General features: G+C 40.4%; 2 protein-coding genes across 5 annotated transcripts in view; one reads left to right on the forward strand and one right to left on the reverse strand.

Annotated features, from left to right (window-relative positions):
- Nucleotides 1-8,155, forward strand: part of epn2 (epsin 2) — a 28,157-nt gene extending 20,002 nt beyond the window's left edge. For all 3 annotated transcript variants that reach the window (XM_042504996.2, XM_042504997.2, XM_042504998.2), the window contains 2 exons: nt 1,988-2,215; nt 3,217-8,155. In XM_042504996.2, the coding sequence (XP_042360930.1) occupies nt 1,988-2,215; nt 3,217-3,536 (548 nt within the window). In that variant the 3' untranslated portion in view covers nt 3,537-8,155. The remainder of the gene's footprint in view (nt 1-1,987; nt 2,216-3,216) is intronic.
- Nucleotides 8,156-8,303: 148 nt separating this feature from the next.
- Nucleotides 8,304-12,419, reverse strand: b9d1 (B9 domain containing 1). Of its 2 annotated transcripts, XM_088091253.1 has the most exons (8): nt 12,289-12,419; nt 12,086-12,168; nt 11,874-11,942; nt 10,839-10,950; nt 10,609-10,705; nt 10,320-10,382; nt 9,247-9,314; nt 8,304-8,797 (listed from the first exon to the last, which is right to left on the reverse strand). In XM_088091253.1, exons 2-8 carry the CDS (start codon nt 12,146-12,148, stop codon nt 8,649-8,651), a joined length of 621 nt encoding a protein of 206 aa, XP_087947379.1. In that variant the 5' UTR covers nt 12,149-12,168; nt 12,289-12,419; the 3' UTR covers nt 8,304-8,648. The 2 variants fall into 2 exon arrangements, with proteins under 2 accessions (XP_087947379.1, XP_042361519.1); XM_042505585.2 differs by lacking the exon at nt 12,289-12,419 and having other exon boundaries at nt 12,086-12,282.
- Between the last annotated feature and the right edge of the window lie 2,115 nt (nt 12,420-14,534).

Here is a 14,534-nt window from a genome sequence, read left to right on the forward strand (position 1 = left end):
GGACAAGGTTAAGAAGAAACACAAACACAGTTACTTTTCTCAGAAGGGAAAAGTCACCACAAGGTGTGTAAAGGATGTAAACTTTGGTGACGTTAGGACACAGCCCTCTGCAGTATCACTGAGAGCTAGATGATATGGCCTATAAATAATACTGCAGTATTTGTGGCTCGTTTTGGGCAGGAAGTGTTGATGTTTTTGCTTTGAACTCAAAGTTTCTGGTCGACATTTAGATGTCAGCAGAAAACTGGACCGTCACATCGGCTCCTTTTAACATGAGGATTTATTCTCTGTGAGTTGGGAAAAAACTTATAGCTCTCCAGTTCATATATTGATAATATTTGTGAGTCGCACTGGCGCTTCACGGTCCCAACATGTGACTAAATGGTTGCTTTGTGGACCCTGAGTACGAAAAAACACACCTCACCTGCTCACACACTATCGCCCAGGAGTGATCTAAACCGGCGGGGGAGTGTGTGTAATGTATCATGTTTGTGCTGGTGGCTTAAAAAAATGACGTGACAATTAATACTTAATGTTTATGATAAAGTCATTTTTTATGTTCCACACGGAACAAGCCGTGACGCATCGGGTATAATCAACATATCGCCCACCTTTTGTATGACTTGTAAACATTGGTTGGTCTGGTTGAAAGTGACAGGATTTATGGGGTGTGAACACACACTCGGCCTCTCTGATCTTATCATGAGCTTTTTTTTTTTTTTTTTGGCTGTGCTGCATCTCAGTTTCTGTTCTGAGAAGACCGTTTCCATCTTTGACATTTCCTCTTGTTTATGTTGCTGCCGGCGTGCTGGGTTTGTGTGTGTTTATGTGTGAGTGCATTTATGAATATCTCCACTGCTGTCTGTCTGCTGCAGCAAAAAAAAAAAACAAAAACAGCCAGGCTGTCTGCCTCTGATGTCCTCTCATAAAAGCATCCTCTCATCATTTTATTGCATCAGTTTTATTTCATAGTAAATGTGAGTGCTCATGTTCAAGTGGGCGCTGTGTGTGGGTGTACTGGGGGCAGCTGGTGAAAAACGAGAGCAGGAAACATTTTTGAATATCCATTAGACCTTTGTAAAGCCAAATGCGAGTTTACTTAGCAGTGCAGTATCAAAAAATGTGAACAGACCTTTTACACACTCAGGCCGTGTCAAACTCTGGTTTACTGTGTGCATTTTTTGTTTTACTACAACCCTAATTACAAAGTTGTGATGACCTTTTTTGTTTCCTCATAGAGAAGCTCAGTAATAATGGGTATGGTTACATACACACCAATATTTCCTTATTGATGGGAATCACGTAAACAGCATATTCCATTTAATTCTTCATAATTAGGCCTATTTCTGATTAGAACATATGGGATATGCCAGTATTATTCAGGTTTATGGAGCATTATTGCATATTATTACAGCCAGTTTGCAATATTTGTCTGAACTAGTTTTTACCGCAGTTTGTGACACACAGTCTCTCATCTGTTTATAGTCAACTCTTTGCGATGTCATGGATACGTTGTGCCCAAACCAAGTCGCCAACGGTTTGCAAAGCTGTGAAGTAGAGAAAGAAAGAAAATCCCACACTTCTGATTGGAAGGAGAAACACACCTGCTTATAAACTTTATGAAAGACTTGGATATTTACAGGTTTTTGGATATGTGCAGACATCGTAGCACTGAGCTTGTCAAGAATGTGAAGAAAGGAAAGAGAGAGTGCAAAAAAGTCCAACACTGTAAGAAAATGCTATTTTGATGCAAAGACGTAAAACGAAGAGCTGCTCCAGCTGTTCTACTTCTTCATATTTTGACGTGATGAATGACATGTTAGGGCGCATTAATCAGAGGAAACAGTGGTGTTAGTTAAATGTTCACTTTCAGTAGACTTGTAAACCGCTTTGCAGAAATAAATAAGGGCAAAAACCAGACTATACTGTGCAAATTAAACATACTCAGTGTTTCATCAGTGAACCGCAACTGTTCTTTGTTCCTCAGGTGATGGGGGCGTAGCATCCTCTCTCCCCTCCCAAGGCAGTCTCGCTAGCAGCGGCAGCCTGGACCTCTTTGACCCCCTGCCCACCTCCACGTCTACATCTGCCAACCCAACTAGAAAGACCCCAGAGTCCTTCCTGGGTCCCAATGCTGCTCTGGTCAATCTGGACTCTCTGGTGACCAAACCAGCCCAGCCTGCGCCGGTCATCAATCCGTTCTTAGCTTCAACAGGTGGGAGCGTCTCATAGAAAATATGAGAAAGTTGTCCAACAAGCTTTTTTTTTTACAGAGTTGGTTTCGGAAATTAGTTTTTTAAATGCGTGTACAGACAGGCTTTCCTTAAGCAGGTAAAAACACTGGTTAGTTCAAACTGATTAGATAACCGTGTGCGCTAGCCAGGAAGTGTAGTTGGTAAGCCAAAAGGCATGGACATACACGTGCAGGCCTGAACACACAGGCAGACACGCCCATCTGCACAGTTAGATGTTGAATCATTAAGCCTGCCCTGTCTGCATGAACAATAAACGGTAGAAGAGGCCAGGGAGGTGAATCATATGTGGTCATAAAATGACAGTGTAGTAGCAGAGTTTAAATAATGTTTTAAGGTCCAGTGTGAAGGATTGAGGGGGATGTATTATTATTATTATTATATAATAAAATAGTATGTTTGATTGTTTGATTTTAAAGGAATTTTATAAGTTAAAAATTTAGGGATTATGTACCTAATGACCATAATTACAGCCATACTTCTTTATGTTGATTAATCATGAAAAATATTTTTTTTCCCCACATTAAGTGAAAGGAATTTTAAAGTGTATCAAAAGTCTTAAAATTCTCTGACAATGGAAATTGGATTTTATAGTGTTTTTTTCTGATGTTGCATTGTAAAATTTATCTGGTATTAATCTGGTAACATGTGTAATTTTATTTTTTTTTTAAATTATTATTAGTTTCAATATATAAAATGTACAGAATTCCTCTTACATGAACATCACCAAAAAAGTTACGTTTTATGTTACAAGAAGTATTTGGGCAAAATTGTCCCTTAGGCAATTGATGTCAGTTTTGGTTGATATAAAACTGGTCTTAAATTTAAATCCAAGTGGCATTAAAAAGTCCTCTGTCTAACTTGCCTTCGGCTGTAGGAACCCTGTAGTAATATTGACAGTATTGTAGAAACCATCTCTGGTCCTCTGTGAGCTCAGTAACATTTTGTTCATTCCTTTCTTCAGGTGGCTCTGCTCCAGCTCCAGCAGCCCACGCCAACCCCTTCCAAGTGAGCCAGCCAGCCCCTCCCACCCTCAACCAGATGCGCGTCAGCCCCATGCCCGCCAGCTTCGGCATGGCCGAGCCCATGGCCATCTCCTCGCTGCCCGCGCAGCCCATCACCATGGTCCCCCTGGCAGGCATGACCCCCATGGCCCGCGTCATGCCTGGAATGGGGGTCGGCACTGTCGGAGGCGTGGGGATGTCCATGCCCCAGCCGCTGATGAGCATGCCGCCCCAGGCTGGAACGCAGCCCCCCGGAACCACCAACCCTTTCCTTTTGTGAGGGGGCGTCCGGGGGACGACTTGCCCCAGAGTTACCCTCTCTCTCTTTCTCCCTCTTCTACTTTGGCTCCTTAAGAAGCTTCAAAACGAACAAGGAGATCCCATTTATCCCTTTATAACCAACTCCCGGCCAGGTCGTAGTCCCATCCTGGCCTCCTCTCCAACTTAACACTCCTTTACTCCTTCCTCCTCCGTCTCTTTGTCTCAGTGCTACAAGCTGCCTAGTCCTGTGTGTTCCATACTGATCTGACGATGATGTTGATGACCACAACAAGTTTGCATCTATCTACAGACCTACAGAGTAGCAGTGGTGTTTACAGTTTTTCCACAGAGGCGGGACGGTCTCTCCTCCCCCGTCTCCTTCACTCGCCTCCTCTCCCTTACTTCTTCCCTTAGGACTGCTCTTTTCTTCCTCTGTGGTGGAGTGACAGCAGAGTCTGACCATACTAACGCCAGGATCTTATCTCTTCAGTAGAGCTAATCTTTTATAAGCCCTGTCAGCTGTTGTGTGTGTGTGTGTGATTGTGTGTGTGCGTGTGCGTGAGTGAGTGAGTGTGAGTGCACATCTCAGTACTTTTACACTGTGTATATTCCAGCGTGTTTTACTTACACACACTGGAGTACGGATGAGAGATGGTCAGATGTGTTTATACTCTTGTGTGTGTACGTCTGTGTTACTAAGCAGGGATTTTGCACAATTTTTTGTCTATTTTTGTTTTTCTTTCTGCGACTGTTGGGCTCACCGTTACACCTTAGCTAAGGGAGGGAGGCTAGCCGCTAAAAAAATGGCTCCGATGACACACACTGCCTCGGCTCTCGGTACCACTCAGTCACAACTCTCGTCTGGTCACTTCCCGTCAACCTGGACCTTTTTTTCCCCCGACCCTGAACTTTGACCTACAGCGGTCGCGGGATTAACAATGAACTCTTATCAAAGGGGGTGAACCCCTTGTTTTAGGGGTAATTTTTGTCTGTATGTGTGTGTGTGTGCTCACGCGCAGGTGTACTGTTAATGCTCAGATACTAACAGCCACATGTTGATGTATTTGTCACTAAGTCTCCCCTCCAGTGTGTTTCGAGAAAAAGACATGAACTGCGATGGCATCAGTATTTTGCTATTTGAACATATGGATGCAGTGAGGCATCGTGGGACAGTTTTTTTTGTTTCTTTTGAGTTTGTTTCTAGGGTCAAAGGGAAGAGGGTGGGTTGTGTGTGTGGTGTGTGTGTGTGCAGTTTGCATGAGAGATAGCTTCCAAGTGTACATTAATGAGCAAGTTTTTATTTTCTCACTCCGTAAAGTAGAAACTGACTTAGAAAAGTTTCTTTCTGAAGTGTGAGTCCAAACAGGGGGCTTAATGTAGACTGCAGCCTTAAAGGGACAGTTCAAGTTTGTTGAATTTAGGTTGTTTGTGGTACTTTTTTACAGTTAGTGTATTATGTAACAGTCTACTGTGGCTGGCACGTCCCCAGTTTGGAGTTTGCCAGTTTGACACAAAAGCTAAGCAGCATGCTGCTGTGGGTCAGCAACAAAACATATTTTAGCCACTTAAAAAAAGTTCCACCAAAAAAAAAAGAAAATCAATGTCAGTATTAGCGTGTGCTATATTAGTATTTCCACAGCTTTACCTTCACCACCGACACTTCAGTTCCCCAGATATGCACTCGTCAAAGCCACCAGACTCCACTGAGACTCCAACATTCATTTTAGCTTTCTGAACATGAGAGCTGCTGGTCCACTGCTGCTTTAGTCAGCAGGTTAGTTCGTCTTATTGTGTGACTTTGGTGAATCCAAACTAACGTTTTTAAACACCAGAGTCACACAATAACACACAATAACACACACTAACGTAGCGATGGAGGCAGTGGTAGAGCAGCAGCTCCTGTGTTCAGTGATGTTAAATCGCTGTTTTTGTCAGTGGAGTCTGGCTTTGAAGAGAGCGATGTGACTGCATCTTTTTCCAGCTGGAAATCACTGATGGTAAAACAAAGCAGTGAAAGTATTCCAAATATAGTGCACAGTCAAACTGACATTTATTTTTTTAGGTGGAACTTTTTTAGGGAGATTCAAATGATCTGTTGGAGATCCCTCTGTTGACTGAGATTGCTCAAAGTCGAGCAGTCGTTTTTTTTTTTGTTTTTTTTTTGCATGTCAGTGTGCTGCACACTTTTATACTTTAAAGACATTTTTCTCCCCAAATTTTGCAGGGGAGTGAATGATGTTGATGATACTCTATGATACACGTAGCTGCGGACACGCTGCAGCTGCACAGAGGAAGAGACACTGCACTGAAAGGCTCTGTGATAACATTATCTTCTCTCTGCTGCTTTGAAGTGGTGAATTAACACAACAACTTAAAACTATACAGTCTCTGGCTTTTGTTTGATATTTAGTGTCTGCAAAAAAATGTTGCACATATCCGATCCGTAGCTAGCTGTTCGCTCGTTTACGATATTACATTGATGCCTGCTGTCACACTGAATGTTCTGCTGAGCCTGTTCAAACTCTATATAGAAAAAAAAAGTTGTAGGATATTGAACTGCTGAATCTGATTCGCTTGGCATCATTTTGAGTCTGGTACAGCCTTGGACTTTGAATTTAAAAAGTGGCTAAAATACTCTTTGATGCTGACTCCTCCTCCGCAGCACATTTCTTAGTTTCCATGTCGCCTGCTTTTCCAAACTTATGGCGTGCCGACTGACATCCACTGTTTTTAACATGCTGTCAGTGGATAAGCATCCCATACAATCCCACTTCAAAACATCTGAACTTTCCCTTTAAGTGTGTGTGTGTGACCATATATCAAGGATTGTTACTATGGTGACAGGGCTGAAGAAAGCTCTGGGTTTAAAGAGCATGTCAGGCGCTCAGCACCGTGAAGAGAGTTTACCTCCGAGTGGATTTACCGCAGCTAATCCACTCACAAGAACATTACCAGGTGGACACACACACTCACACAGGGGCTTGCTCCACGATGGGTCTATTGATAGCACAGCGAGTCCCGCAGCAAACAACAGCGAGGCATGTCATGTAAACAAACTCATTTTGTTGGTTACTTTTTTTGTTTTGTTTTTATTTACTCATTAGATGTAAATCCATAGCCAAGCCTTTAAGAGTTTTGGAGCTGTGTACTAGTGTGTATCATCTTCATCCTCTCCTTTTTTTGTCTTATTTTCTGTCATTGTAGGTTTTTTTCACCCTATGGGTAGTAATTCTCTTCTCTTAGAAGCACAACTGTTACCAAAGTCATAGCGACTGTGATTTCCGAGGATGTCGTACTTTGAGTAGTTTGAACAGTAGGGTCACACTTCACTGACTGTTTTGTTTCTGTTTTTGGATCCATTGTTATGTTTTTTTTTTTTTAATATTTCAGAGCTGTTTTACAGTTGGCGTTTGTGTAAGAAAGTGTTACTGTTGGCTGAATATCGGCACATTTACTGACAGAAAGCCGAGCGTCTGTCTCTTCTGAGAAAAGTGGGTTGATGAAACACAGCTGATGAATTTCGCCCGAGTGTACAGACCCTTCTTTTCTTTAGTACTCCCTTGTCTTCAGTTCTGTTGATATCACTGCCAACGTTGTTACTGTGGAAGGGGTGTTTTATTTTTTCTTTTGGTGTGCGTTGGCGCCCTCTCCTGGTCTGCTGTGGTATGACAGCGACGCCACAGAACCCCTTGGTATTTTCACTGAACGCAGACCATCACTTCTCTCAGGCAAAAGGAGGGGCAGCTCCAACTGTGTGTATGATTTACATGGTAGAGGGTGGGGATGATTTTATGCTTGGGCTCCTGAATGAATGGATGTGACACTTCCTTGCAGACCAGCAAACATTTTTAATCTCAACTATATATGCAAAAATTGGAAAGTTAAAAAAAAAACAACAACAACAAAGATTTAACGCTTGATGTGTTTTGCAAAGTTAGATTTGCTAATGAAGTTTATTAAAATGCTACTATGATATTCTAGCTAAGACGTGTCACTTTCTCACCGGCCTTCGTTTCACTGCGGCCTGACCTTTAAACTTAACTCCAGCGATTGTTGAAAAGGTTGTTACGGATGCATTGAAAACAACAACAACAACACAAAAAAAACTTGATGGTCTTGAACAAACTCAGCACTCCTGAATGGTTGAACACTTTTTCTTGGTCCCTGGCAGCCGTTTCACAGTCGTGGCTATGGTGCAGTGAAAATGTGGCCTGTGTGTAGCGAGCTCCTCTGCGTGTTACTATGTATTCACTATGCTTTTATCAAGAGGACTAACTGACCTTATGGACTGTCTGTCTTTATATGCATAAACAGCCTCCTTTAATCTTTTCCATGTCTGTCTATTTACCCTTCTCATAATACTGGGAGCAGGCTGCTTTTTTTTTCTTTTTTTATCGGATACGTGCTCAACCTGTTGGCATTATAACTGTATAATATAATTTATCATTTGTACTATTGTAACATACTGTTCCTCTGTATACCTTATTATTCTGTGTAATGGGTTTTTGTAGGAAAAGTCACCGTGGTATTTTAACGGCATCTAAACAAACGAACGCAGCAGGCCGCACCCTGTTGGATGAGGACAACTGTAGCTGCATTGGTTCAAAAATAAAAATGTGTATCACTTCAGCTCTGTAACTCCTGTGTCTGCGTGTGATTGTATTTCTTTAACTTAATGTGGAAACGGGAGTTCGAAACTCACATTTCCTCATGAAAAATTGGGTATTCAATCTAAGCACAAACTAGTGTTTAAAAATATATACTCATAACATTAAAACATGAACAATTCAGAGTTAAAGTCCATTTATTTAAAAAAGTTAAAAAAGTAAAACCGAAAAATGCAAGACACAGTATAAAATTGTCAATATTTGAATACATCTCATAAAATCTCATAATTTCCTTTCTACACATTTTTACTAAAAAACACTCGACAGAGTAGTGTTTGTGTGTGTTCTGCACTCCTGCCACTTCATTTCTAAGGTGACAGTGGCTTTATTTCCATAACGAACTGGATGTAAACAAGTATTTTATATGTAACGTGAGTTTTGTGCTTTCGTTTTGGCTGGAGTGAAATGTCCTAGCAACTGTTTAAAAAAAAAACCCCAGACATTTAGTTGTCTGTAAAACAGTCTCATGTTTTTTCCTCTGTTGACCAGCCAGATGTGGCAGACGGTGTGTTTGCAGAGCCTGACGGTCCTGTGTCGTAGCCCAGTTTCTTCATGTCTTTAGTCATGATGTGAAAGGAGACGGTGACGAAACCTTGGGAACGAACCCGCGTCACTGCAACACACAAAATAGGACATGCATGTTTACGTATTTATTGACAATGTGAAATAAAAATGGTTGACACATCTTTAACCTGGAAATCAGAATTAAATAGGTATTTAATTGTGGAATTTCTATTTTAGTGGGTGATTTTATGTAGAGGTGATATACAACACAGTATCAGTGGCTTAAACTTGAATTATACTCATATACGTCTACTTATTGGAGAGACCACAACTCTTCTTTGATCCAGGTCTTCTGGTCCAGATCAGCTTAAAAGTAACCCACCTCACATAAGTGACTCGTCATTAAAATGTTTGGTTCAAGGAGATGCTGTTTTACTTTTTAAACATGGTTTTGTTTCACCAGATGCGTTGCTATGAGAGCCGCTACACAACTAACATGTCACTCTTAACAAGGGTTAAAAAACAAGAAAGAAATACAGACAGATATGGAAAACAAACCTTCTCTGCCTTCACCCTGGGCCACTACTTTTGGGTCTGTGTATTCTGGACGCCGTCCCAACAGCCAGCTAGACAAGAGAGGATAAAACATGTCAGAAACTACAGAGAGAGAGAAGTATTACCCAGCCTGGTGAACTGAGCTGCCAGTACACAGTATATACTGTATACACTAAACACACAAAGATTAGATCGATCATTTAGTATCAACGTGTTTCTGATAAGTCTTTTAAGTAATTTTCTAACTTTCAGAATGATAAATCCTGCCCTGATATTGAAATAAAATGCTCTGACTATTTCAAATCATTCCCAGTGAATGCAGAAGTAATGTAATGTAGAGCTACAACTGGTGACTATTTCCATTGTTGATTAATTGATTAGTTGTTTGGGCTATAAAATGTCAGGAATTGTGAAAAATGTTGATTAGATGACGTCCTCAAATGTCTTGTATTGTCCACAACCCAAAGATATTCATTTATTGTCATACAGGAATATAGAAACCAGAAAATATTCACATAAAAAAAATGGAATTTGAGAATTATGACCTTTTTTCTTCAAAAAATGCACTAAAACAGATTAATTGATTGGAAAATTAGTTGGCGCTGCTCTTATGTACAATTAGGAAAACTGCCTAAGCAAGAAAAAAAACACTTATCAACTTGTAACACTTTCCCAGATTAAGTGGAAAAACAAAATATCCTATCCACTGTTCCTATCTACATTGCAAATTCAAAAAGGTCTAGATGTGCACTTCTGTATCTCTAATAGCCTTCTGTGTTAGTGGGAGCTGAAAGGAACTTTAAAATACCTGTGTGTGTGTGTGTGTGTGTGTGTGTGTGTGTCTTTCCATACAGCGATAACAGCAACTGGCAAACAATACATACTGATATGCAGTATTCTCACCACAGAGGCCTAAGTCTGTATCCCCAGTAAGACTCACATTCACACAGAGGAGCAGCAAATATTTGCAAACGCTAGAGAGATATCGGCTGCTTCCCCCAGCAGGCACAACTCATGAGCCGCAGCACCACAGCTGCTGAGACTGAGAACTGAACACACACAACTGTTCACCGCACCTCGTGAATTTCTGAAGTCTCCATGTGGGCTCGGGAACAAACATGGGGATGGTTCTTGTATGTCTGAGAAATGAAAATGAAACATATTCTTCTTAAACAGACAATAAACAGCAACAAAAAAAATCAGATAAGACATGATTATGGTCAAGTTTAGCTTTTGTGAGGGAAACAAACAATATCTAAGTGAATTTTTTACTAAACAGTCACTCAAATTCAGTGACTAATCAAACTAAAACTGGTGCCTTCAGTGGATATTTTTTAAAGTCAGAGGAATAATAGTAATACTGACTGTCCAGGTGTGAAGGGGATGTGTGTTGCTCCGTAGCCCCTGACCACATCGTTGCCAAACACGTCTGGACCGTACACGCTCACCACCAGCTGAGGCCCTGGAGAATGAAAATTGCACTAAATTTATTTTTTAAACTTCCACAGTGTTGTTTTTATGGAGTATCAGAGATGTTTGTCAAAATGTGAATGAAGGCAAACTCTGTGTAACATGTATTTGTGTGTAATGCTCACATCCAGAGGGGTTTGTGCTCTTAAACGTCGTCTCCAGTGGAAAGTTCCATATTAATTTGTGTGAAGACTGACTGCCTTTACATGTTATTTGGGTGATACCTTCTTCCAACCCCTACAGAGAAACACATAAACACACGAGCAGATTACAACATGCAGAAGACCCCACCAACTCACCTACATGGGAGCTAGACACACAGACTTTATCCTTATTAAGCCTCTCTTTGTTGTTGTTTTCCATCTCTTTGTAGTCGTTACACATGAAGTCATTGTGGGTCTTTTTGTGTCTCTTTGCAGCTGTTCTACATCTCTTTGTAGTCATTTGTGTCTCTTTGTGGATAGTTTTGTCTCTGTAGTCATATTAGGTTTCTTTGTCGTCATTTTGTGTCTCTTAGTGGTTATTTTGCCCCTTTTCGTAGTTGTTGTGTGTCTCCAGAGGTGCCCTCCTAATATTTCCATTAATCCATCCGCGAATAAACAGACACAAAGATTTGCTAGTACGATTATAACCAGATATTTATTTATTTTTCTGAAATTGTATGCATATGAAAAAACATCTACATTTTCTGGATGTTATGACACAAGGAGTGCATTTTTAATTCGTATGTACAATTCAGTGGAATAAATACTGATTCTTTATATTCAGGACTATTTCACTAATTGTTATTATAATAGCTTGATATAAACTAACCAGCCTTAGAGAGCTGACGGGACGTGCAAAAGTCCGACCAGAAAATCAAATACCCTTTGAAAAAATACCATACACGCAAAACTTATAACTTTTAAGAAATTTCTTTCTGGTTGCTCTACTTGCTTTTATGCTCTTATTGTTTGTGACTTTTACATATGCTTTTATTTTGGTTGTTTTAATCGGTTTTTGTTTTTTATGCTAATGCTTTTCTCCTGTAGCACTTTGAGATTTGTTACCAATGTAAAGCGCATTACAGATAAAATCTATCATCATCATTATTATTACAATTATTAATATTATTATTAATATGTTAATAATATTAATTTTCAAAGTAGCCGGTTACTCACCGCGGTGGGAGCCCAGTCGTGGCCGTAGACGAAACAATATTTGCAGTACAAGTTGTCATACTCTGGAAACTGAAATACAACAAACAAATAACACATTTATACCTGAAAATAATGAATCACAAACTCGGAACTGAGACAAATTCACACCGGTGTTTACAGCGAGTGTTGCTAATGCTGGTTGAAATTAGCTGCTCGGCTAAGCTAACACTCACGTTGGCTCCTTCAATCTGTCCGTTCACGGTGAGAAGAAACACTGACGGGTTGACCGTCGCCATCAGGTATTCACTTAGTAACTCTGAAATTCAATGAGATTTTGCTTTATTGGTAATTTAACCTTGTTTATAAGATCCCTGTTACTCCTCATTGAGCAAATCCGTTGCTACGGAGACGCTTCCTCCTCCCTACGGATACTCACTCGGGTCAAAAGAGACGAAAGCGCAGTGGCAGTACTGAGATGACCCACGCGATGGCGGCAGTGTCGCTGCAGAAAAGGCTGCGTCCACCTGCGCCGGAAGCTAACTTTAACCCTGTGTGCACCGCTGTCACCTGTCACTGAGGTGCTCTGAATCCACGTGGTTCCAGGTAGAAACAGTCATGGCTGACTTTTCCTTAAATAAATTGCGTGAGAACAGAGCATCTCCAAACCCTCGAGGAAGTGCCACGAGATGCGGTCGAAAGCTGAAGAAACACAAAGTAAGTGCACTTTGTGTTGAGGCATTTTGTCAAACAAATGAGTTAGTTTTGCTGATGAAGAGGGGAGAAAATGCGCTGTTGCACGAGTTTTTGGAGACAATTAAATGCTAATTTTGTATCAAGTGTTAGATAACACAAAACACACATTATTTACTTTATTTACCCCCCGCGGCCGAATAAGTCAGTATTTTTACAGCAAAATGCATACACAAGTTGTTGACAGTCGTTTTGCTACTTCTGTGATGAAGAAAATGTACCCTAGATTCATTTATAATGATAATACTTGCTGCTGCATTTTAGGGACTGTTCTTTATTTGTCAGAGGAGGGGAGTGGCAGGGATGGTACCTTTTTTTTTCCCTCCCCGAAGCTACAAATATTTTCAATTAGGCCTCCCTGAGTGACTGAAAATGCATGACCCTCCCTCTCACCATTAACTTTAAGTTATTAGATTTTAAAACTTACCTTTTGGTGTCTGAAAATTAAAAGTGAAAAGTCGAAGATGAAATCCTGCTTTGGTTTTTCAACCCTGTCGTGCATGCTTGTGCTCGTGCAAACGGCAAAATTAAAAAAATAGATGCAGAAAAAAGTGACTTTGATGAATGATCATTGTTTTAAGCTCAGATTTGATCCTGTTTTTTTTTTCTGACAGAAGCGTCTGTCACACGATGTGTCCAAGGGCAATCGGAAAATTTGGAAAAGCCAACGATAATTTAGCTTTTTACACTTTCTGCCTATGATAAATGGTGCAATTTTTTTAAAAAAAAATTTCAACCATATGGCATGTTTTCTTAAAAATGGGCTGTAAAATAAAGACAAAGTACAATCATTTAAATTTGTTTGCCCCTCCAAAATACCAATCTTATTTATTTTTTTAAATCTCATATTTAACCAGAAGTCCCTTTTAGATCAGTGACAGAAGAAAAAGTTACACACACACTATTACTAAGTCCACAAACAGCTAGTCAATTATTAGAAAACAATATGCTTTTGGTATAACTAAAACAAAACTGCAATTTTCCAGTAAATAACTTTACACATTGCTGTTTAGGTTAACTTAATTGAGGTTAACCAAGAATAATTAATATCGCAGTATTATCAGCAGGGTTATCTTTATGCTGTGTTTTCTGGCAGTACATAGAAGGCTTTCACATAGATTTTAGACCTGTGATCTAAAAAATTTCAAACAACTTCATTAGGCTTTATGTGATGTATCCCAGGCACAACACCACCATATTAGCGTGAGGAGTGTGAACTGCTCAAAATAACATATACTTAAGCGTAATTATTAGGCAAAGTATCCATTTGCTTCCTTTGTTCAGATAATTAGCCATGTTGTAGTTTTACTGTGTAAAATCAAGTGTTTCTATCAGCTCTGTCACACACACCAATAATTTCGCCCTCCGTCTGTCTCTCTGTCTGCCGGCTCTCCCCCCTCCTCCGTGTGTGATGGCTTTCTGTGTGTCCTGCTGTCAGACAGCAGCGGGCCCCCTGAGTCTCTGACCTTTTATTACTGCCCAAACAGCACCTCTCTTTCCATCCTCCCATCTCTTCACTACGCTGTTCTTTTGGCGTCCTCGAAGCTTGTGATGTTTTTGACCTATCGCTCCCATCTTAACCCCCCGCCTCTCTTCCTCCCTCTTTAATAAAATCAGGGGAGCATTTACTTATCACACAGTCCATCATTACACAGTCAACAGAGAGACATTCGCCAAAAGTCTCACAGACATTCAAGTAAATACTGCATAAGAAGTACTTTTGTGATGATAATATAAAACACACACCCTCCTCCTCCTTCTATCATCCCCTTTTTACTACCTTAAAGAAGTGTTTCACTGTTGAAAAGGTGGTCTTTCCAGAAAACCGGGCTGTCTATGCAGTAGAGAGGTGTAAATAGTTTTGAGACAGCGTAAAACTTCAATTAATAGCAGGCTATTATTTGCTTAAATCACTGAACTTAACAGGCTTGT

The sequence above is a fragment of the Plectropomus leopardus genome, chromosome 18 (assembly GCF_026936395.1).
Source record: "Plectropomus leopardus strain MGB_pleo_1.0 chromosome 18, ASM2693639v1, whole genome shotgun sequence".
In the NCBI taxonomy this organism is placed as follows: domain Eukaryota; kingdom Metazoa; phylum Chordata; class Actinopteri; order Perciformes; family Serranidae; genus Plectropomus; species Plectropomus leopardus.